The sequence below is a fragment of the Nicotiana tabacum genome, chromosome 6 (assembly GCF_000715075.1).
Source record: "Nicotiana tabacum cultivar K326 chromosome 6, ASM71507v2, whole genome shotgun sequence".
NCBI lineage: Eukaryota > Viridiplantae > Streptophyta > Magnoliopsida > Solanales > Solanaceae > Nicotiana > Nicotiana tabacum.
In genome coordinates this window covers 24,856,543-24,881,229 of record NC_134085.1, presented here as the reverse complement: position 1 = coordinate 24,881,229, position 24,687 = coordinate 24,856,543, and the positions used below count along the sequence as shown (strand labels likewise).

General features: G+C 37.3%; 1 protein-coding gene and 1 pseudogene across 1 annotated transcript; one reads left to right on the top strand and one right to left on the bottom strand.

Moving 5' to 3' along the window:
- Positions 1-3,798: 3,798 nt before the first annotated feature.
- LOC142181740 (casein kinase 1-like protein 2) lies at positions 3,799-14,891 on the bottom strand (annotated as a pseudogene).
- Positions 14,892-18,465: 3,574 nt separating this feature from the next.
- On the top strand, positions 18,466-19,225 carry LOC107766008 (uncharacterized). The gene is made up of 3 exons (XM_075255228.1): positions 18,466-18,672; positions 18,759-18,764; positions 18,875-19,225. The coding sequence occupies exons 1-3, from the start codon at positions 18,466-18,468 to the stop codon at positions 19,223-19,225; spliced, it is 564 nt and encodes a 187-aa protein (XP_075111329.1).
- Positions 19,226-24,687: the final 5,462 nt, after the last annotated feature.

Below are 24,687 nucleotides of genomic sequence, written 5' to 3'. Positions count from 1 at the left end.
ACGCTAAGGAACTCTCGGAGGTGCCCTTTGATGAGTAGTCAGGCTACTTCTTCTCGGAGCTGTTAGCAATCTTCGGTCCTATGACCGTGCGTGCCGTGAAATTCGCATACCAAGTTAGGGTTCCTTTACGACGGATCTGATAGTGCGGGTCTTGGCCACCTGGTGTCTCTGATTTTATCGATGTCTGAAACGTAAACGTTGAAGTTGTATTCAGACAATCGGGGTGCCTCTGTCGGTCCTGTGTATTTGTCGAATCCGGCTCTGCTCATGAGTCCCCGAGGATTCTGACCTCGACCTGTCCTTTGGTCATTTTAGGGTATGTTATGCCTTGGGGCGTTTCTTCTATCTTCGATGTATGGCTGGTACCTTTCCAAATTTGGCTTTGATTCCTTTGCCAGAAGACTGCTAGGATATACTGAGCCCGAGGGGGCTCTTAGTTGGTCGTCCTCGACCTTGATCTTTGATTGGTGTCGGTTGTGGACATCCTACCAAGTCACAGCGGGATATTCAACCAAATTCTGATTCAGCTGCTTCGAAGCCACCGAGCTTCATTCGTTCAAACCTTGAGTGAAGGTTTGTACTTCCCAATCGTCGGAGACTGGTGGTAATTACATTTACTCCATTTGGAAGCGAGATACGAACTCCCGCAACATCTCCTTTTCTCTTTGTTTGATTTTGAAGACGTTGGATTTCCTTATATCCACCTTGATGGCACCGGCATGTGCCTTTATGAAATAATCTTCCAGCATGGCAAACGAGTCTATTGAGTTTGGGGCTAGGTTATGATAACACATCATGGCCCCTTTAGAAAGTGTTTCTCTGAACTTTTTTAGCAGGATGGATTCGATCTCGTCTTCCCTCAGGTCATTGCCCTTCACCGCACAATTGTAAGCAGTGACATGCTCATTGGGGTCCGAGGTTCCGTTGTACTTCGGAAGATCGGGCATTATGAATTTCTTCCGGATGGGCTTTGGAGCAGCATTTTGTGGGAATGGCTTTTGTACGAACTTTTTTGAGTCTACACCCTTCAGGATAGGGGTTCGCCCGGAATCTAATCGACCCTTAAATTGTAGGTCTCCACCTTTTTGTCGTTGGCTTCTATCATCTTTTCACCCAACTCAATTCTCTTTATGAGGTCCTCGAGCATCTTCATAATAGCGGGGTCGGCTGCTGACCCGTTGTTGCTCGATCTTTCTGGTACCTGTTCGGCTCGAGGAGCCGTTTCCGGTGCTGCAGTGCTTGGAATTTTTTGGTGGCTTTGCAATTGAGCAATTGCTAGCTGTTATGCCTGCAACATTTCAAAAATGACGTGAAGGCTAACCTCTTGTTCCTCCCGAACTGTAGTTTTTTCTAAGCCTCTTGTTGGTCTTCTTGGCTTATACTCATGTTAGTGTGAGAGCTTATATCGACGTGTTGGGCGTTGCGTGAGACCACATTCACGGGGATGGGCTCAGGTGCGTTCTCAGAGTTTCGCGGTGGTACACTGATGCTTGGAACAACTACACCATTCTCTCCATGGTCTTCGAGACCATCGTTTTCATATGCATTTACTGAGTTAGACATTTTGACCTAAAATCAAAGATTCTTGGACAAGAAAAAGTGTGAAAGATAAATTGTGTTATGTAATAAACCAGCAAGAAAACAACCACTATTATTTTTAGCCCCACAACAAATGTTCTTGTTTACCTGAAAAATGGTAATTACAATTAGATTTGATTTTGTGGTTCTAAAAATACGTGATCTATCTTTATGCTAGTTGTTAAGCAATAGATGCTAAGTATGAGACTAGGAAATAAGATAAGAACTTGAAAGCAGTATGTTTAAGCAAACCGAGTAGCTGAGAATCGGGGGCTCGAGCCAGGTTATACGGGGCCTCGAGGTTGAGCTCGATACTAAGTTGTGGACAGTCGATGAAGGACTAATATTTTTGAGAGCTTTGATGAAGGCTCTTTATCATCAATAATGAGTAGTAAATGAAGAACAATTAATGAAACACAATACTCCCTCTGGTCCAAAATAAGTAATTTTTTGGTTTTTTCTTGTGGTCCAAAATAAGTGATTTTTTCATATTTCAAGAATGAATTAATTATTTTTTTTTTCCTACATTGCCCTTAGAGTAATTAATGATGGAGTATGTGTTAGGAGTGTTTATGTGAAGAGATAGTAAAGGTTAATATGGTCAATTTCATTGCTAATTAATGTTAAAAGGTGAATTTTTTAATATGTGTGAAACCAACAAAAAAATCACTTATTTTGGACCGGAGGGAATAGATGTAAGCAATAAATGTAAATAATAGAATCAAGGGAGAATATGTTTAAGTTAGAGAGCAGAGAATGTTCTTGAATTCAATGTTGTGTATCTTCTACAAAATGACAAGGGTTTCCTTTATATATGAGGGGGAATCCCCACATAGAAAAAAAATATATATTACAAAGATATATGGCTGGTACAACCATTTAATGCCATGGTACGGCTTGAACTAGTCTAGTAGCTTTAGTCAGCTTTAACCACGTGCCTTGGGAACTTTCCGTTTTTCCATCATAACTACCGATCTGCGCTGCCACGAGGTCAAACGTTTATAATCCCTCGGGGTTGAACCTCGACCATTGTCTCGAGCCTTTGGAGACGTGCCTACAAAGCGTTATAATGATCATAAAATTGGACCCTCTGATTTTTACCGCATATAAACTGTTTCAAATAAGGCTCAATATTACGCAAGACCACTGGGAAATCGCAATACTGTTCTCAGATAATTGTGCTTCTAATAATGTATGCATATAGCTTTGGACTATGTGCAAACGATATCTTCATTTCTCTGTAGTGTACTCTCACCTTTCTCACGGTGATGAGGACTTACCTGCACTAAGACTTATACCTTGGTTGCGGCAAAAGCACTTTTTTTTTTTGTCAAAAGTGCTTTTTTTTTTTGTAAAATTAAGGTGTTTGGCCAAGCTTTTGAAAGGAGAAAAAAATACTTTTGAGTAGAAGTTTTGAAGAAGCAGAAAAAAATAGTTTCTTTCCGAAAGCACTTTTTTGAAAAGTACTTTTGAGAAAAATACACTTAGAAGCAATTTTTTAAAACTTGGCCTAACACTAATTACTGCGCATAAATATTTTTCAAATTAATTAGTCAAACACAAACTGCTTTCACCAAAAGTACTTTTGAGAAAAGTACTTCTCAAAATAAGTTGATTTTTGCAGGTTGGCCAAACAGGCTATTGGTTGGCCAAATCCTTCACCTTCGAGCCCAATTTCACTAGTATTACTTACGTCATATTGTTGAGGCCCCTTTTCTTCAAAATTTAGAGCCCGTTTGGCCAAGCTGCCAAAATCTGCTTATTTTTAAAAGTACTTTTTTCAGAAGTACTTTTTCCGGAAGTACTTTTGAAAAAAAACAGTTTGTGTTTGGTCAATTTATTTATGAAGTACTTTTTGCAACATTTGGTAAACAAATTGTGTTTGGCCAATCTTTCTAAAAAGTACTTTTGAGTATCAAATTAACAAAAAGGATAGTACCAAGGTCTTATAATTATTTTAAAGAGAAAAATAAACTTAAATATTTATTGTAAGAGACTTTTATTATTTTTTATTTTATTTAATTAAAATATAAAATATAAAGTAAACAAATATAATGAAGATTTAACTCAATTTTACATATATAGTTATACCAATGTATATAATATTATCTAGTATAATTACTTATTGTTATAATCAAAATACATTATTTCGCACAAATTAAAATTTTATTCCACAAATTACGATATACTTATAATCTATCATGAAATAAGCAAAGTCACTCACACATGATAATATTTTCCAACAATTTCATCTCTGCTTCTATCATACAATGCCTCCATATTAGTAGTAGATTTGCCTTGCATTTCTAAAGGAATATCATAAGACACATCTCCTTCCTCAATCTTTGCAGTAATGTCTTCATTAGCATAATAGTTGAATTCCTTATCGGTAGAAGAATATCGTTAGATGAAATTATGTATAGTTATGGTAGTTGTAACTAGATGATTCTGAGTGACAAACTTGAAATATGGCAATGAGCGTAAAATAAAAATAATTTTAAAGAGTAACTAATTATTAGCAACACATAATGTATAATTTAATTTTAAAAAAATTTAATTAGAAACTAATTATTACCTAACCTAACCTAACCAACTTTGTCGTAAATTGCGTAGCGACCTATTATGAGACTGCCACTTGGCTTAATGTGGATGTTTTTTTTTTCATCTTTTAATAATATATAGATAGATTACGCGATAAGTAAATTTATTACCGATTGGTAGGTAATTTTCACAAACTAAATTTGATAATTGTTTTAAAAATTCGAGAACTAATAGCCTATAACAGAAGAAATTATAAATGATTATTTGTAGGAAGAGAATTGATAATCCAAAGGAGGTAGCTAATTTGCTTTAGTAAGAAGGTAATTTGAAAAGTTACAAAACATTATACCCAAAAAAAATCAAAAACAAGAAAAGTCAATAAAGTATTGGAAAGTTACAATATGATTTATGTATATAATATCTTTAAATTTAAGAGAATGATAAAAATCAAAAACAAATATGAAAAAAACTTAAATTAGTAAGGGATAACTTGAAAAGTATAAATTTTAAGGGGAGGATAGTTTTATTATCTTAAATAAATTAATTTTCTGCTTCTGCTTCTTGGAAGAAGCTAGAATTTTCTGCTTCTTCCCAAAAGCAAAAAAAATTGCTTCTGTTGCTGGTCAAAAGTACTTTTTTATCTTGGCCAAACAACTTAAATTTTTTAAAAAGTACTTTTTTGTGGAAAAAAAGTACTTTTGGCTCCGAAAAGCTTGGCCAAACTGGCTCTTAATCTCGAACTCCTTTCGAGTGCGGATTCATAGTTCATTGTGCCAAAAGAACTCTAGCCAGATGAGGCATATTTAGGATCAGATGATCCACCGAGTGGAGAGTTCCTATGTCCACCTGAAATATTCTGCATGGTCCTTGGACTTGACTCAGGTGCGCGCGAGAATCAGAATCATTTCCCATTGTGAATGTTTCATGGCTCCCAGAAACGAAACCTCGCCTCAGAGATCCACTAGGAGGAAAGCGTCGACTCGTATAGCAGACTAAATTTCAATTTTGATAACTTTGAAACCTTCAAAAACAACTGATCATTACTATTTCTTTTCCTACGAGCTAAGCTAAAGTTAATATAGAACTACACATCTCAGGGAAAAATTATCTGCAGTAATGGAAGACTAGACACGATAACTGTAATAGCTTCAAAAGTCTTGATTATGGAAGGCATCAGGTTCTCTTGTTATACTTCAATATCATCCCTGCTCGTGGAAGCATTTGCAATAGGACTCCTCTGCCCGGGTGAACTTCCAGCATTTATGAGTGGCCAAGAACTACTCCTTCGAAAAGGATCTGCTGATTGTCTTCCTTCTTCACCTGCAAAATTTAGGAGAGCAGATGAAAATGAAATTCCCTTTTAAAAAAAAGGACAAGGAGAATTGACCAGTATTTTAGTAGTTACAAAAGCCAATTACACCGAGGATATAGTGTCAGCGTGCTCAAGTTTAGAAATAAGAGAACACAGAGAGGCATGCCAGAAAATAACCTGAATGTCTTTCTGCATTGGGAATGGCTGGAGGAATGTCTGAGCTGGGTCCGGCACCAGGGCCCTAAATAAAGCAACCATTGTCAGATGTAAGTGAAGCTTATATGAAGAAAACAGAGATGCAATACCACTTACAAGAGGTTGGGAAGGAGTTGCAATTTGAGCTTGCTGGGACCTCAATATCCAATAAAAAACATAGTCAAATTGAAAGCCTGCAAAGGATAGAAAACTGTAACGAAAAGCAAGACCGTGTATTAACAGACAAAGCTAAAAAGCATCTCCAAGCTTATTAAGACCTTCACGGACGAAGAGGTCACGGAATATTCTCTTTAGAGAAGCATAATCTGGTTCGTCCTCAAACTGGAGAGAACGACAATACTGGAAATATAATGCAAATTCAGTAGGATAACCCCGACATAAGTCCTGCAGAAACACAGATCAGCAGTTAAATTCCATGTACGTAAAAAGGAGTCCAATCACCATATTTGCGAATAAATTACCTCAATGGATGTTGAAACCTTCTTTTCTCTAATTTTCTCATACTTCTGCTCCTTAGTGCTTGCTTTGAACCCTTGCCAAGGAAGACTGCAATAATAGATGTCAAACAATGCAGGCAAAAACAAGAGGACATATTGCAGCAAAAATCACCTTCCTCGGAGTAAGTACATGAGAACATATCCAAGAGATTCCAAATCATCCCTCCTGCTTTGTTCTATAATTACCAAAATAGTACATCAAGTCAAAAGACAGCAAAGTTCATCTATCAGAAAAGTGAAAACCAAGTCTAAAGAATAACAATACTTACCGATACCAAGGTGAGTGTTCATGCTAGCATATCTTGGAGAGCCTGTAAAGCTTTTGTTCTCTCTGCAGGGCCAAATACCATAAAATATACCCATGTAAGCTAAATGATATAATAAGATTCACAAATGCAGATACGTTAATGTATTGGCACAAAAATAATATAATATCCTAGTACACACTGAATTTAAGAAGAGAGTAGCCCTCTGTTGTACCTACAATTCTAAGCTGGAATATACAGATATTCACACCACAATGTTTTCTTTAAGGGATGGAGAGGGAGTGGTAGAGTATTTTTCAAAGTTAAGTATAATCATTAGTCTCCTCAAGGGAGTGGTAGAGTATCTTTCAAAAGTTCAAGTACAACCATTAGTCTCTTGTTTCCATTCCTTACAAATCCTTTTAACCCAAACATAATGTAAGTGTTTTTGGTAGGAATACATGCATTCATTAAAAGCAGTATATTTTGCATTATAGCATCATTATTGTTTTGAAAAACGCTCTCTCTCTCTCTCTCCAAACGCTCACTGCCAACGGTAACATAAGAAATTTCTAACAGCGACTAGTTCAGTCGCCGGCGATCACCCTCCGCCCAGGTAAGTCCCCTCGCCCCTCTCTCCTCCCCATCATCCAACACCCCTCCTCTCTCTCTCTGCCCATCTCTCTCACCCCGCCTCTCCTCCTTTCCCGTCTTGTCTTCTCCCCCTCTTACTCCGGTGAGACACGGATCAGTCGTCGGCGAGTGGGAACAACCACAGTCAGGTTTCAGGCCTGGTTGCGGTGCCGTGGTGACACACAAACCAGACCCGTCTTCAAGCCAGAGGTGCAGATCCTTTTCCGGCGAGGTCAAGCCATTTTCAGGTGGGTACAGATTTCCGGCAGGTTTCATAATTTCCGGCAACTCCCGAACAGCTTTCTGACACGACGCAGCATGACCTGTCTAACAGTTTCGGTTAGGACCAGTGGCTTTGGGCGGCGAGCGAGACGTGCACGTGCAAACGGTGAAGAACAACCCGAGTATCAGCAAGGAACGGCAGGAGTTGGACGCGAACGAGCTAGGTGGACACAATACAGTCAAGTATACCAAGACAATTCTCAGGTTATACTCACGGGAATTGGTACCTCCCGTTTGCCTATTTACCACTATTGTGTTAGTAAAATTGTTGTCCTTTTAGTTCTTATTAGTTTAGTCACCGTATTAGGGCGGCTGTAGTGGCTTCTTGTCTTATTCTATTTTGTTCCGTGGTGTCTGTTCGTGATTCCCCCTAGTCCGTGGGGTTATAGTGGTTGTAGTCTGGATGGTCGAGTGAGTTCATGTCCTCAGGGCGTGCGGGGGGGGGGGGGGTGGGTCGGGAGGTAGGGCAGGGGCTAGGAGGTGGGTTGGGATGCAAGGGAGGTAAAGGGATTAAGGGTGTCCATCGATTGAGAATTGGGTCATGGAACGTAGGTTCATTGACAGGTAAATCTATAGAGCTGGCGAAGATCCTCAAGAAGAGGAGGGTCAATATAGCGTGTGTCCAGGAGACAAGGTGGGCAGGGTCGAGTGCGAGGGATGCGTATGGGTATAAACTTTGGAACTCTGGAACCCATAAGGGTAAGAATGGAGTGGGTATTTTGGTGGATAGGGAACTTAGAGAGTCTGTTGTTGAGGTTAGACGAGTGAATGATAGATTGATGATTATTAAGTTGGTAGTTGGTCAGTACACCGTAAACGTCGTTAGTGCCTATGCGCCACATATGGGCCTAGATGACGAGGTTAAACGGCGCTTTTGGGAGGGTTTGGATGAGATTATACGTCAGGTACCACCTACTGAGAAGTTATTCATAGGAGGGGATTTCAATGGCCATATTGGGTCGACCGCAGGTGTGTATGACGAAGTGCATGGAGGCTTCGGTTTTGGGGAGAGAAACGGAGGAGGAACCTCGTTACTGGACTTTGCTAAGGCTTTTGGGTTGGTGGTTGCTAACTCTTGCTTTCCGAAGAGGGAAGAGCATTTGGTTACTTTTCAAAATGCGGTGGCGAAGACTCAGATTGACTATCTCCTCCTCAGGAGGCACGACAGAGGGTTGTGCAAGGATTGCAAGGTGATTCCATGTGAGATACTCGTGACGCGATATAGGCTCTTGGTGATAGACGTTGGTATTATGGTGAAGAGGAGGAAAATGTCTGCTCGAGGAAGACCGAGAATCAGGTGGGGAGCCTTAACTAAGGACAAAGGTCAAGAGTTGGAAGGACGGTTGTCGGTTATGGGAGCTTGGAGGAACAGCGGTGACGCGAACTCTATGTGGTCAATGACAACAAACTGTATAAGAAAGGCTGCGAGAGAGGTGTTAGGGGTCTCGACGGGCATCTCCGACAGGCATAAAGGAGACTGGTGGTGGAATGAAGTGGTACAAAGTAAAGTGGAAGCGAAAAAAAGAGGTGTACCGAACGTTAGTGGGGAGCATAGGTGAGGGGGAGAGGCGAGCGTGTATGGAGAGGTATAAGGTAGCTAGGAAGGAAGCGAAGCTGGCGGTCACGGAGGCTAAGACTGCGGCTTATAGTCGTATGTACGAGGAACTAGGGGAGAAAGGAGGGGAGAATAAGTTATTTAGGCTGGCCAAGCTGAGAGAGAGGAAAGCTCGAGATTTAGACCGAGTGAGATGCATCAAGGACGACGATGGTAGAGTATTGATGGAAGATTCCCAGATTAAGAGGAGATGACAGACTTACTTTCAAAAACTTCTCAATGAAGTAGGGGATCGGGATATTGTGCTCGGTGAATTGGAGTATTCCGAGAGTCATAGTGACTCTGGGTACTGCAGGCGCATCAAGGTTGAGGAGGTCATGGGAGCTATGAGTAAGATGAGTAGGGGCAAAGCGACCAGGCCTGACGAGATTCCGGTGGGTTGGAGTGGTTGACTAGGTTGTTGAATGTTATTTTTAAGGCGAAGAGGATGTCGGATGAGTGAAGGTGGAGTACGGTGGTCCCACTGTATAAGAACAAAGGTGATATCCAGAGTTGTAACAATTATAGGGGTATCAAATTACTGAGTCATACTATGAAAGTATGGGAGAGGGTGGTTGAAGCAAGGTTGAGGATGACGGTGTCCGTTTCCAACAACCAATTTGGTTTCATGACGGGTCGTTCTACTACAGAAGCTATACACCTTGTTAGGAGGTTGGTTGAACAGTACAGTACAGAGATAGGAAGAAAGATCTGCACATGGTGTTTATTGACCTAGAAAAAGCGTATGACAAGGTTCCTAGAGAAGTTCTCTAGAGAAGCTTGAAGGCAAAAGGCGTGTCGGTTCCCTACATTATGACGATTAAGGACATGTGTGATGGGGCAAAAACTCGGGTTAGGACAGTAGGAGGCGACTCTGAGGATTTTCTGGTTGTTATGGGGTTACACCAAGGTTCTGCGCTCAGTCCGTTCCTATTCGCCCTGGTGATGGACGCGTTAACACATCACATTCAAGGGGATGTGCCATGGTGCATGCTATTCGCCGATGACATAGTTCTGATTGATGAATCGCGAACCGGTGTTAACGAGAGGCTGGAGGTATGGAGACAAACTCTTGAATCTAAGGGTTTCAAGCTTAGCAGGACAAAGATGGAATACCTGGAGTGTAAGTTCAGCGCTGAGCAGAGGGAAGTGGGCGTGGATGTGAGGCTTGAATCACAAGTCATCCCGAGTAGAGAGCTTCAAGTACCTTGGGTCGGTTATCCAGGGGGGAAGGGAGATCGACGAGGATGTTACACACTGTATCGGGGTAGGACGGATGAAGTAGATGTTAGCATCTGGAGTATTGTGTGACAAAAGAGTGCCACTGATACTCAAAGGTAAGTTCTATAAAGTGGTGGTTAGGCCAGTCATGATGTATGGGGCTGAGTATTGGCCGGTTAAGAAATCACATATCCAGAAGATGAAGGTAGCAGGAATGAGGATGTTGAGGTGGATGTGCGGGCATAGTAGGATGGATAAGATTAGGAATGATGATATTAGGGAGAAGGTGTGCGGGGCTCCCATCGAGGACAAGATGCGGGAAACAAGGCTCAGGTGGTTCATGCACGTTCAGAGGAGAAGCCCAGATGCTCCGGTAAGGAGGTGCGAACGACTGGTTGTGAAGGGCTCGAGAAGAGGTAGAGGGCGGCCTAAGAAGTATTGTGGGGAGGTGATTAGGCAGGATATGGCGATGCTTCAGATTTCCGAGGACATGGCACTTGATAGGAACATGTGGAGGTCGAGTATTAGGGTTGTAGGCTAGGAGGTAGTTGAGTCTTGCCTTATGCCATAACTTTGTGAGACTATTTTGGTAGGGATACTATTTTGCTTTTGCTTTGTATCATTCCTTTATTTTCATGTTGTTCCTATTTTTCATATATATATTCTTTCATATTATTTCTGTGGTGTTACTAATATTGTATTCGTTTGTCTTTTTGTCTTCTTGAGCCGAGAGTCTTTCGGAAACAGCCTCTCTACTCCTTCGTGTTAGGGGTAAGGTCTGCGTACACACTATCCTCCCCAGACCCCACTAGTGGGATTTCACTGGGTTATTGTTGTTGTTGTTGTATAGACAAATAGGAATATTGCACCATCATATTAAAATCTATAAAACAACCCTAGCTGTAACTTTACATTGCGCTCAACTGACGCCAATATGACTATATCACCTTTTTAAGAGAAGGTAAGAATTATTAATGTCAAAAGCAGTAATAGTGTTGTGATTACAACATCTAAAAGTTAGCCAAAAACAAGAAACCCCCCAATTGTCTAATCCAAAAGCAAACAGGACTATCCGAAATGTTTATTTAAAAAATTAATAATTTTTTTTTTGTTTCTTATGAAATTAAAGTATTTTGATTGCTCAAAGGGAAATTTTAATAACATTAGTATAGCACCCGCGCGAGTGCGGAGATTATAAATCATGTTGTGTGATCTAATTGGTTTGACCATCTTTATTTTTGTCTTTATCTATTATGGTTTTAGTTATGTTTTATTATTTTTATGAATTTTCTCATCATAATTCAAAAAATACTTTCTCGTCTCAAATTCAAATAATTTTTATATCTATAATTTTATAATAAATTTTTTATTTTTCTTGTGAGTAAGTTTATTTATTCGTTACTTGAAATTCTTTCATTGTTCAATATTATTTGATTTTGATTTTATTAAGATTTGAATTCCATGGTATTATCTATTGAATTTTTTCATCATAATTATAAAAGCACTTTTCTTGAGCCGATGGTCTATCGGAAACAGCCTCTCTACCTCTCCAGGAAGGGGTAAGGTTTGCGTACATATTACTCTCCCCAGACCCCACATGTGAGATTATACTGGGTATGATGATGATGATGAATTATAAAAGCGCTTTCTCATCTCAAATGTAAATAAGTCTTATCATTATATATTTTTTTTCTTTTTTTAGTACGCCACTTGGCTTCAATCAAGGTTGACTACCATCCTTTTAATATAATTTAGACAACATTTAATATATTATCTTCATATCAAGCTTGAATACCACTTGGCTTCACTTTCAAGCTGCTTAATTCTTCAATTGTCTAAATTTATCAATAATATATGGATTATTATTTATTACTTTCTTTTATTTATTAAATTTAGTATTTTATCTATAATTAATAACTGAAATAGTTTCATAGTTAATACTAATTTTGATTTTTACTTCGTCCATCTATATGTTCTATATTTTTATATAAAATGCATCAATATTCTTAATATTTTTTTTACATTATATGGAATAAGCAATTAGACTTTTCTTTTATTTTATTTTCAATATTAAGCTTTGATTTTTACATTTTTTTACTATGTTTCTTCTAATTGTTTCATTATTGCATATCTTTTATTTTGTGCGAATTGATAATGACCTGCGAGACCAATATAAATAGGGGAAGAGAGAAGAATGTATTTTATTCTTTAAATTAATTCAAATATTTTTGTCTCTCGACTCAAATTTAGAAGCTTTATCTCAATTCAAATATATAGAATGATATAATCCAATAAGAATATTAAAGATTGTGTATTTTATCTTTCAATTTCAACACTCTTAGCATTACAAATTGTCTATACAATTCTATAATATAGATTTATATTAGATTTTTGTAGTAAAATGAAGTTAAATTTTGCCTTTAAAGTGCGAGGTAGTATTTTCTCTATATGATACTTGGCTTGACCTCATGCTTCACTATCATTCTTTTAATATAATATATAAAGTTATATTATGTTCTGGCAACTTCCCAATTTAAAATAGAACAAGTTTCAAAATAAATAATTTTCAATATATAAAAACTATAGTTTCGTAAAAAAATAGTTAAGTGTATTTAAATTGAAATAAAAAACACATAATGCATAATTTATTTATTTTTAAAATTAAATTCAAAGAGAAAATAATTATTACCTAACCTAACTAACTTTTTCCTAAATTGCCAAGTGGCCTATTGCGAGGCTACCACTTGGCTTAATGCGGAGGCTTTTTTCTTTCCTTTTAATAGTATATAGACATGATTCTTCATTTCCGTCATGATGTCCTCTTTTAGGATAAGCATATTGCGTCATGATGTCCTCTTTGGAAGGGAATTTTATATGGAGTACAGATTGCCTTGCTTCCAATGCTAAAGCAAACTCAGAGCTTTTATAAACAAGGGAAAAGAACACAAGGGGCAAGTGAGAATTCACTACATCCTCCGCTAGAGTATTTTCAAGATTTTAAAGTGGAAAGAAAGAAAGGTGCGGTAAACACTTAATATCCTACCAAATGAGCAACTCATAATAAACTTACCTGTAAGGAATGTGTTTGTGACTTGAAGTGTCTCTGTACCTCTTGGCTAGACCAAAGTCAATAATGTAGGCCTGCACTTTAAGCCAAAACAAAATATTAAAGAAACATAAATCCTGCAAAATCATGGTAAAAAAAGTAACGACACAGTAATAAGAATATGGGACCTGTTTTGCACGCCTTCCCAAGCCCATTAGAAAATTGTCTGGCTTGATGTCTCGGTGCAAAAATGATTTAGAATGAACAAATTCGACACAATTTATCTGCAGTAAATACCAGAATAGCCATATAACCAACACATTTTAAGGTATACTAATGCTAAAATTTGAAGCATTAAATTTTAATTAACCATTTGATCTGCAAGCATCAAAACTGTGTTCAGGGAAAGCTTCCTACTGTAAAAATTTAATAAAAATTCAAGATTGGGTCCAAGCAAATCCATGACCAGAACATTGTAATCTCCCTCCACGCCAAACCACCTCGCATTTGGAATTCCAGCTACATGAAAAGTATTACAATTATAATGCTAACCAGAACAAACTAGAAAAGTGGGAACAGAGATTAGGAATAGAAACAGGATAAGCCAATTACTTCCTCCCTGAAGAACTCTATACAACTTCGACTCAAATAGCAATTGAGGATGCTTTGTCTCGACATTTTCCTGCAAAATATTTAAGATATTGTAACATAAAAAAATAATAGATGGAATAGCCAGTTATAACGTCGGAAAAGACAAGACATTCCAATCCAAGACGTAAAAGCAAAAGCAAATAAAGCACCTCGGCAACCTAACATTTTGCAGATACTTGTATATAGGAATATTCTACATATGAGATTCATCTTCCCAATGTTGCTTCAAAAAGCTAGAGATATGTAATGATCTTAAATGTTGCTGGCATGGAATACGCTTCAGAGCTAAGACCAATGCACGGCTACATAGTAGTACTATAATGTCCCCAACTAATAAGCAAGCAGTTTCTATTTCATTCCATGTAGTCAATGTTGGGGACCAAAGAAACCAATAAATAGGAGATAATATTTTTAAGTTTCTTTCCCGCAGTAATTGGGAGACAGATCTATTTGAAAGTTTAGACGTCACTTGCACAATCGCTGCTGTATTAAACATTAAAGGGTGAAATTTTCTTTCTTTTTCGATCCATCTCATCTTTCTGTTATTTGTTTATTATACCCTTTTCCTTTACTTTGAGATTCAACTGCTACAATTTTCTAATTGGCACAACCGCGTATTCTTCAGTTTCGCTTTGTTCGTCATTTATTATAGCGACCTTTAAAGAGGCCCTTTTTTGTTTGTAATTCTTTGGGGTTTTTATATTGGATTCGCTTCTTTATCCGCATTTTGGGATTGGTGAATTGCCGAATTGGTGAATTCAGGCACTTGTGTTTCTTTTGGGTTCTTGGAATACTATTTTCTGTAGCTCCGTTCAATAACTTTGTTATAGCTGCTTGTTGGTTTTCACAAGAAGGATATTGTTTTCTTAGTAGAGAGGACTATTCACTCTAAGAGCAACGAAAAAATAGAAAAAAGAGGAAAGTTGGATTCCTTACTGGTCATCGATTTTTCATTAATCAATTTCGATTCTTAATGAGATACAGCCTTGTTCCTCCCGTCATCTTTCGCCGTTTTCTTTTGCTTCTTCACTTCGATTTCTCCGTTAACTGAACATTTTCGCTTCTGGACCTCCATTATAAGTGTTCCCCAAGTGGTGGCCTTAATCTTGGTTTTCCGGCGAAGTGTATTACATTGGAGAAAAAGATTTCTTGGTTGGTGTAAATTCCATAGAAAACACAAAAATATTTGAAGCTCCTCGCAATCCATGACCGCCGGCCAGATTTCTATTAACTTCAAAGGGCTGCAAACCAGGTTCTATTGTTCCTCTCTTGTCTTGATATTTTAATAGTTTGATATTTTAGTGTAATTGTATCTCCTTACCTGCCTATTTCGTTCTTGAATCTTTAGTTAGTATTTGCCGTAACATTGTCAAATTAATTGCATTAGTGATAGCTTTGCCTACTTGTTTATATTATTATCTACCTGTTTACATCTTTATTTTGAATCTTTATTTCAAATATCCCCTAGTAGTTCTAATCTAGTTTTGCACATTTTCTTTGTGACCTTTAGTTGTAGATTATAGCCCCTGTTTACCTTGAAAATGGTAATTACAATTAGATTTGATCTTGTGATTCTAAAAATATGTGATTTATTTTTATGTTAGTTGTTAGGCAATAGATGCAAAGTATAAGACTAGGAAATAAGATAAGAACTTGAAAACAGTATGTTAAGCAAACCGAGTGGCTGAGAATCGGGGCCTCGAGGTCGAGCTCGGTACTAAGTTATGGACAGTCGATGAAGGACTAACAGCTTTGAGAGCTTTGACGAAGGCTCTTTATGATCAACAATGAGCAATAAATGTAAATAATAGAATCAAGGGAGAATGTGTTTAAATTAGAGAGCAGAGAATGTTCTTGTTCTTGTATTGAATGTTATCTATCATGTGTCCCGTTACAAAATGACAAGGGTCCCATTTTTATATGAGGGGAAATCCCAACATAGTACTAATGCATTTATTACAAAGATACTTGGCAGGTACAACCATTTAATGCCACGGTACGGGCTCGTACTAGCCTAATAGACTTGGTCAGTCTTAGTCACGTGTCTTGGGAACTTCCCGTTTTTCCATCATAACTGCCGATCTGCACTGCCCCGAGGTCCAATGTTGATAACCCCTCGGGGCTGAACCTCAGCCCCTGTCTCGAGCCCTTGGAGACGTGCTTACGAAGCGTCATAATGACCAAAAATTGGACCCTCTAATTTTTACTGTATACACCCCCTTTACCTATTATATTTCTTATTTTTCTGTCCTTTAGTTGTAGATTATAGTTCCTTCAGTTCCTTTGTTTTATACTTCACTTGTTTTCCTGACCTTTAATTGTAGATTATAGTTCCCGTTAATTCCTTTATTTTATTTTTTCACATGTTTTGCGACCTTTAGTGGTAGATTATATTTCAGCAATTCATTTTATTTTTGTCGCTTGTTTTCCGGATAGTGCTTACGTAATGACTCCTAGATTATAGTGGTTTTGGTGAACGATGGTAGGGAAAGGTCTTGTCCTCGGGGGTGTCAGTGGGGGGAGGGGGTAAGAGGGCTAAGGGAGCTACTAGGCTAAGACTGGGGTTTTAGAACATAGAAACTTTGAATGGAAAATCTGTAGAGTTAGCGAAGATTCTCGAGAAAAGGAAAATTAATATAGCTTGTGTACAAGAGACTAGGTGGGCGGGAGATAAGGTGCGGGATGTGGGCAGTTTCAAACTTCGGTATTCTAAGAGAGTGGGGGCAGGAACGGGGTAGGTATCTTGGTTGATAAGGACCTCCATGAACTAGTGGTAGAGGTTAGGAATGTGAATGATGGGCTAATGACTATTAAGCTAGTTGTTGGAGGTTTTACTTGGAACATAATCAGTGCGTACGCACCCCAAGCAGGCTTGAATGAGGAAGTCAAGAGGCGTTTCTGGAAGGATTTGGATGAGATGGTGTGTGGTATCGCGCATACCGAGAAGCTTTTCACAGGAGGAGATTTTAACCACCACATTGGAGCGACGTCTGAGGGGTATACTGATGTGCATGGTAGCTTTGGTTTAAGAGATAGAAACGGAGGAGGTACGTCTCTACTGAACCTTGCTAGAGCATTTGCTTTGGTAATAGCAAACTCGAGTTTCCTCGAGAAGAGGGAGCACTTGGTCACCTTTCGGAGTTCGGTAGCTGAGACTCAGATTGATTATTTATTCTGATGGAAGTCCGATATAGGTCTGATAGACGTCTTTACACGGATTGCAAGGTCATCCCGACTGAGAACCTCTCGACCCTTCATAGACTCCTGGTCATGGACCTTGAGATCACGAGGAAGAGGAGGAAGAGGGCGATGTATAACCAACATAGGATCAAGTGGGGAGCCTTGATGGAAGTTAAAGCGCAGGAGTTGGGGGTCAAGCTGGTGACTATGAGGGCTTGGAGGAGTAGTGGGGACGTGCGCTACGTGGACCACGACTGCGCAGTGCATTAGGGAAGCCGCGAGAGAGGTATTAGGGGTCTCAAAAGGTTACTCTGGTGGTCACAAAGGAGACTGGTGTTGGAATGGAAAGGTGCAAGGAAAAGTGAAACCAAGAAAATAGCGTATCTGAAGCTAGTGGAAAGTGTAAACGAGGAGGAGAAGAGGGTGAATAGGGAGCATTATAAGTTGGCTAAGAAAGATGCAAAGTTAGCAGTTACGGCGGTCAAGACTGCAGCTTTTAGTCGTTTGTATGAGGAACTCGAGGGCCGGGGTGGGGATAAGAGGTTGTTCGGGTTAGCCAAGGCGCAAGAAAGAAAGGCGCGTGACTTGGACCAAGTGAAGTGCATTAAGGATGAAGAATGTAGAGTATTGTTGGATGAGGGGCTTATCCGTCAGAGATGGCAAACCTACTGTCATAGTCTCTTGAATGAGGAAGGGGACATGAGCATTGTAATGGGTAATTTGGAACTCTCCGAGAGTCGTTGTAACTCTGGGTATTGTAGGCGGATTAGAGTTGATGAAGTTGAGGGGGCTATGCGTAAGATGAGCAGGGGCAAAGCGACCATGCCGGATAAAATCCCGGTAGAGTTTTGGAAGAGTGCGGGCAAGGTAGGCTTGAAGTGGCTCACTAGGTTATTTAATGTCATTTTAGAACGAAGAAGATGCCCGAAGAGTGGAGGTGGAACACAATGGTTCCTATATACAAGAACAAGGGTGATATCCATGTCTATATTATGAAGATATATTGTAGTTGTTATGTATTTATATTTTTATATACATTTTCAAAGCTGCCAATTAATATTTTATGAATTAATAATGTAGGTACAATATTGCCCTTGGTATATGCTGTGGTTGATTCTGAAAACGACGCATCTTGGAAGTGGTTCTTTGAGCAATTCAAGCAGGCATATGGTGAAAGATCTTCAATGTGTGTTGTTTCAGATAGGAATGAGAGTATACTGAAGGCAACATCAATTGTCTATCCGGGCATGCCACACTACTCTTGCATGTGGCATATTTGGACAAATATAAAGGGTCATCTACAATTACATGAATTTTACTTTGCTACAGCACGGTCATACACTCTGGATGAATTTAATGAAAGGATGTCGAAGATTGAAGAGGTAGACCCCCGTGTAAAATCTTACCTATATGATATTGGCTATCATAGATGGTCAAGAGTACATGCAACAGTGAATAGAACGTGAACAATGACATCAAATAGTACAGAGTCGTTGAACGCTGTAACAAAAAATGCAAGAGAGCTGCCGATATTTGACCTTTTAGAGTATATGCGGACACTGCTAGAACGTTGGACTAACGAAAAGTTATTGAAGGTGAAGGGTACTTTCACATTTCTTGGGTCCAAATTCAACAGAGAATTAGAGAACAACAGAACATTATCTCAGAAGCTTAGGGTAAGATCTATTTATTTGGTGCAGAAAAAATAATTACTTAATATGCAGTGTTTCCAGATTGTAGATAAATTGTAATCAAATTGTAGATAATTGTAGGTTTTAGATTAGGTGTAGAATATTTGTAGATGATTTGTAGATAAGTTGTAGATAATCTATTTTTATGATTGATATAATATTTTTTCTGTTTGTTCTACAATTGTAGGTGAGGGCTTCAACAGATCATATACATACTGTGTTAGATGGTGTGAAGCTGTACATTGTGTGTCTAGAAAATAAGAAATGTAGCTGTGGCCAATTCCAACTTGAAGAACTTCCATGTGCGCAAGCTTTGACAACATTAAGGCACATGAATGAAACATATGAAAACTATTGCTCTCCGAATTACACAAGGGAGAGCCTTTTGCGTACGTATGAAATACCAATAAATCCTCTTCCTGATGAAAGCAAATGGAATGCGCCACAATATATTTTGGATGAGGCAGTAAATCCACCAACGGGAGATAAAAGGCAGCCAGGGAGACCTCAAAAGGAAAGATATAAAATATATGATTAAATAAAGTCAAAGAAGTACAAGGTGTCATGTGAAAATTGTGGAGGTGAAGGGCATAACAAAAGATCTTGCAAGAGTGCGCCCAAGAAGAAATGAATATCATGTAGTTAGAATAGTTATTCAAACTAACTGTTAGTGGGTTAAAGTTAGCAGATTTTTTGTGTAATCGTTTAAGTTTTTAAAGATCATTATGAAGTAGACTACAATTTATTTATGTGTGTTTAATATGCTTTTATGTATTGTGTCAGGCATCTAAATTTGTCTTTGATATAGTGTAATTAAATTTTAATATTTATTATCTACAATACAACTGATATTAAAAAAGTAACTTTAATGTAAAGTGTTTCCAGATTGTAGGTAAAATATAGGTTAAATGTAGTTAAATTGTAGTCTTGGTAATAATTTGTAGATGATTTGTAGATAAATTGTGGATAATATATTTCTATGATTGGAATATTTATTTCTTCTGTTTGTTGTGTAATTTAAATTCAACTGACAGTTATATACAGATATTACCTAGAACTTGAAGTTATTTCATAAAAACTATCAACATATACAACTACAAAATTATATACAATAACTACATTGAGTGTTTCCAAAATGTAGATATTGTGAAGATTATTTGTAGGCAAATTGTATTCTAACATCAAAATACTCATGTTTAATATAATGAAGATACAGTGCTGTAAACAACCAATTTATATTCAAGTGAACAACTAATAATGAAAGATAAAATAACAAAACAAAAAGGTATGCTGCAATAAAAAAATAAAAATTTTGTTCATAAAGTAGTGTATTCTCCTTCAACTACAAATTGACATCAACTAAACTAGGAAAACAGGACACTATTTCTTCTTTCTCTGGACTCTAGTTTTCTCATTCAAAGTAGGAGTACCCTTCCTCCTTGCTAGCCTGCATGTAACCTCACTTTCACTGATTGACCCATCTTCTTGCTTCTTTGTAGCATAGTCCCATAGGAGAGATCCATAGCGTCTACGGTGTTGGTCGATATCCGAAAGGTCTTCTGAAGGGATTGACAAATCTCCAAGGCTAACATACTCCGCAAAAGCAGCCACAAATACACCACAATCGCTACATAAGACAAAAAAAATTAATTATTTAACAAATGATTATAAAAAAAAAAATTAAACATCTAGAAAGAGAGAATAATTTTTTTACAGTGATCCTTCCTTTTGCTGTGGAATCTCCGCAACCATCCACTGTATGTTGAGAGGGTTTGTAACTGGTTTCTCAATGTATGCCTTTGTGGTCTTGAAGTCAATGTCTTTACGCTTTCCGTAGAAACTAGTGCAAGACAAATATAGAGGGATAATGATTGAAAACTTATCAACACATGATTCAACAACATTATGATGGTGTGAAGACACCATGAAATCATACACATAAAGTTGCCTGTCCGTTATGTCGAAAACGACCAACAACCAATGAAAATTCTCTACAATATTCACGGGCATGATGACATAGTCAACTTCATTCCAGACAACATTAGCAAGAAGTCTATACCCAAGAATATATTTTGCAACATCATCATCGGGTTTAACAACCGAATACTTTTTTTCTGGCGGAGAACTTATGAACTTCTCATAGATTTGTTCAATCTTTGACTTGAACAAGCAATCAGTTGTTGTAGACCTAGTGTTGTTATTGTTGGGGCCATATTTGCCTCCTTTTCTCAGGTAATACATAATAACATCAATGTGCTGCAAAATAAAATAAAATCTATTATAAGCTACAGTGTAACTACAATTATCAACAAAGCAGCTACACTTTAAACTACAAAGCCAGAATTCAAATAATCTAATAAATAGCTACACTTTAGCTGCTATACACAGCAACACATGGAACACAACAACTACCACAAAGGCCTCAATAAAATCTACATTCAAACTACAGTTAATATTATAAGTCATCAACTTGCTCTACAATTTAACTACAAATTAACTACAATCATGAAATACAGATATACTAATTCTGTCCAAATTACCAAATATATAATTTTTACATACAATTCATCATCAAATATGATACATAAGGTCCAACCTAAATACAATCACACTATAAATAATAAGAGCAACATTTATAAGAAATGTCTACATTATATCTACAATTTATAATAAAAGGCATGGTCACATATATTTTATATCTACAATATAACTACAATTATACTACAAAACAGAAAACAAAATATATCTTGTGAATTTATTCTTTGATACTTACCGAGTCATTGAGGACTTGTCCGGGGTGAGCAAGGGAACAAAACCAGTCCTTCTTATCCACCTTTTCAACTCCAAGGTCTAACCAAGGCTTGATTTGGTTATCCTTTATGGAAAAGGGAGCCTTCCTCCTGTAACAACAAATAAATGTCCAATCAAAAAAAATCACAGAATGAATTACATATTTAAACTTTAAAATGCTGAAATGAAAGTGTTAAATTAAGCATTCATACGTCTTAGATACTTTGTCACTACGGTGGTATAACCACTTGTTGAACTTATCTAACACATCAGAATCTACATTTTCACCTATAAGAGTTGTGAAGGGGTGCTTGAGGTAGAAAAATTTAGGTCCAATAGAGCTGCTGTCTCCAGAACTATATAGAGGTATGGAAGGTGATCGTGCATGTTTTCCCGGTTGCCTGGTTCTCCCCGGATGAATAGGGGTTGCTTCATCTGGTATGGGCTCGCCATACTTAACCAATTGTGTTAAGTTGTTTGGTAACTCAAAGTCATCCAATGTCACACCCTTCTTATCAATGCCTGATCCTTCAGAAACAACTTCATCCACATGCTGTGCATCTTCACCTTTATTTAGCTGTTTCTCAATGACTTGTTTTGTCTGAGCTGCTACAGTCACTCCGTGAATTGGGGACTATGCATTGATATCTTCAATATCTGTTACATAAAACATAACTTACTTAGCAGGAATATAAAATTGTATAAACAACAATTATTTATTCTGAATGACAGTATGATATTATACCTGCTTGTTCTACCTCAGCTGCTTCTTGAAATTCTGGATATAAGTCAACATGTGCTGGAATATGTTCTGGACAAACTGCAGCTTCAATTTATAATTAAAAAAAGATAAATAATACTAGATAATACTGCCTTGAAAGTTGTAGATGTATGTAGGAAGTTGTAGATAAAATGTGAATAATAAAACTATGCTCTATAAAGTTTTATACTAAGTGTATATATTTGTAGGTATTTTGTAGATACCTGTGTTGCTTGTGTTGCATGCACTTGATCACCAATATTGAACTGAAATTGCTGGTTGTTCACTCCTTGTTGTTGGTCATTGTTTTTGGTTGAACTACCAGCAAACTAAAGATTTTATGTTAGTTTGAGTATATTGTTTCATATGTCATAATTTGTTTTGGTATATAAATATATATCAACTCTTACCTTTGCCTCATCCACATCGTATCTTCTGTTTATCAAATTCAAAACACTCTTCACAGAATCATCTATAAACACTCGAAGGTCATGGAGTTCCTCAAATACAACCTTCCTAAAATCCTCTAACTTTCCATCGACCTAAAAGTTAAAATATAATTAGTTGGTAATTTTATTCAAATAAATTACAAATCAGTTTAATTATGTACGAGGCAGTATTGTTTTTACAATTGTCTACAAATTGCTACAGTTATACTACAATTTAACTACAATGTGTGCAATCCCAACAGGGCTTACTATAGAATTATACTACAGTTTAACTACAATGTATACTACATAAATTGTTATGAAATGTAGATAAAGTGTAGCAAATATGTAAATATATTGTAGTTAATAATATTACCTGCTCAATTCCCTTTTCTAGCTTCTTGAGCTTCTTAGCTACAGATTCTTTGTCCTCTTGACAATCTGTATGTTTGGGTTCCAATGTTAGGGAATCAGCATTTGGAACCTCTGATGATTGTGCACCTTGTTCATCTTCATACTCAATCTTGTTTGGCAGAGTAAGCACTCCAATCTCTTCTCCAGATTCAGTCATGCTTGTGAACTGAATGATGAAAAAAAATAGTTAGTTTCACTAAGGCAGAAAATGTAGACTAATTGTAGATATTATAAAGGTAAATGTAGCAACATACAAAACTAAAAAAAATACCTAAATCCACTCAAGCTTGATCATCTTCTCTTCAAAGGCAGTTAACCAAATCCGCCCCTTAGTAGCTGACCATCTTAATATGCGAGGTATTGAGTCAGAACACCTCGTAGCAAGCTCCATGCTGACGGTCGAGCAACACTCATAAAGCCACAATTGCAAGACTAATGAGCATCCCCGTATGAGATAAGAATGTACACGGGGATTTAGACTATGCCTAACGAATTCCATAACCTGATTGAACGATTTAATACCCCATGGGTATGACTCAAACTGACCAGACTCTACCAAATAGAACCTAAAGTGGTCTATAAAAGACACATGGTCTTTGTCATACGGGCAAACAAAAAATTTCAAAAGATAAAGAATGCACAACTTGACTGCATCCTCATCGTTTACCCAAGATCTATTTGTAACTATGTTTTTTCAAATACCACTTCTCTACTCTGTTTTGTTAGGAAAATAGCTATTCATTAACTTGCTAACATAACTAGAAGTATATCCATAATCTGTAAACTGATTCACACAATTTAAACCGGTAATTAAACCAAATTCTCTCAATGAAATATTCAATTTTCCCCCCTTCAAGTGGACTGAAAAAAATGATTCATTAGACTTAGACAGTTCATACTTCATCAGAAGATGAATAGCTTGGTTTTGCATGCAAATGGAGGGGAGAGACAGTAAGTAACCAAAACAAGTGTTTTTAAAAAGCTTTAAAGCATTTGGAGACAATAACTCTTTTATCTGGCTAGGAATGCTAGGATCACATAAAGTGTGGAATCTAAGCACCCCATAATCCACATTATGTGGGGAAAAATAATGTCCATTCTGCACAAAATGATAAATTATTTCACATTAGTAAACTGCATAAAAATGAAGCATTAATCTACATATTATCTACATATAACTACACAATCACTACACAAATAGCTAAAAACAAGTCAGGAAGAAAAAATACATACAAATCTTCTTCAAAAAAATACAGCCTACCCACACATATAAATACAAAACACTACAAGACATCTACATATATAAACATTATCTACAAAAATGCAGGAAGTAAAAAGTAACTACAGCTCTGTTTCAAAATTTAAAAGCTAACGACAATACAACTACAAAACGACTACAAAATAACTACAATTATAAACTGTAGAAAATCACAACTATAAATAATCTACAAAATTAAGACAACTAATCTACAATTTATCAAAACACTTAAAACAGAGATTTTTACATCCAAAACAAAACTAAAAAACTGGAAACGAAAATAATAAATGTTTACCTTCACCAATTTTTTTTTCTGAACCAATTTTGGGAGTTTTTTGGACTGTTTCTTC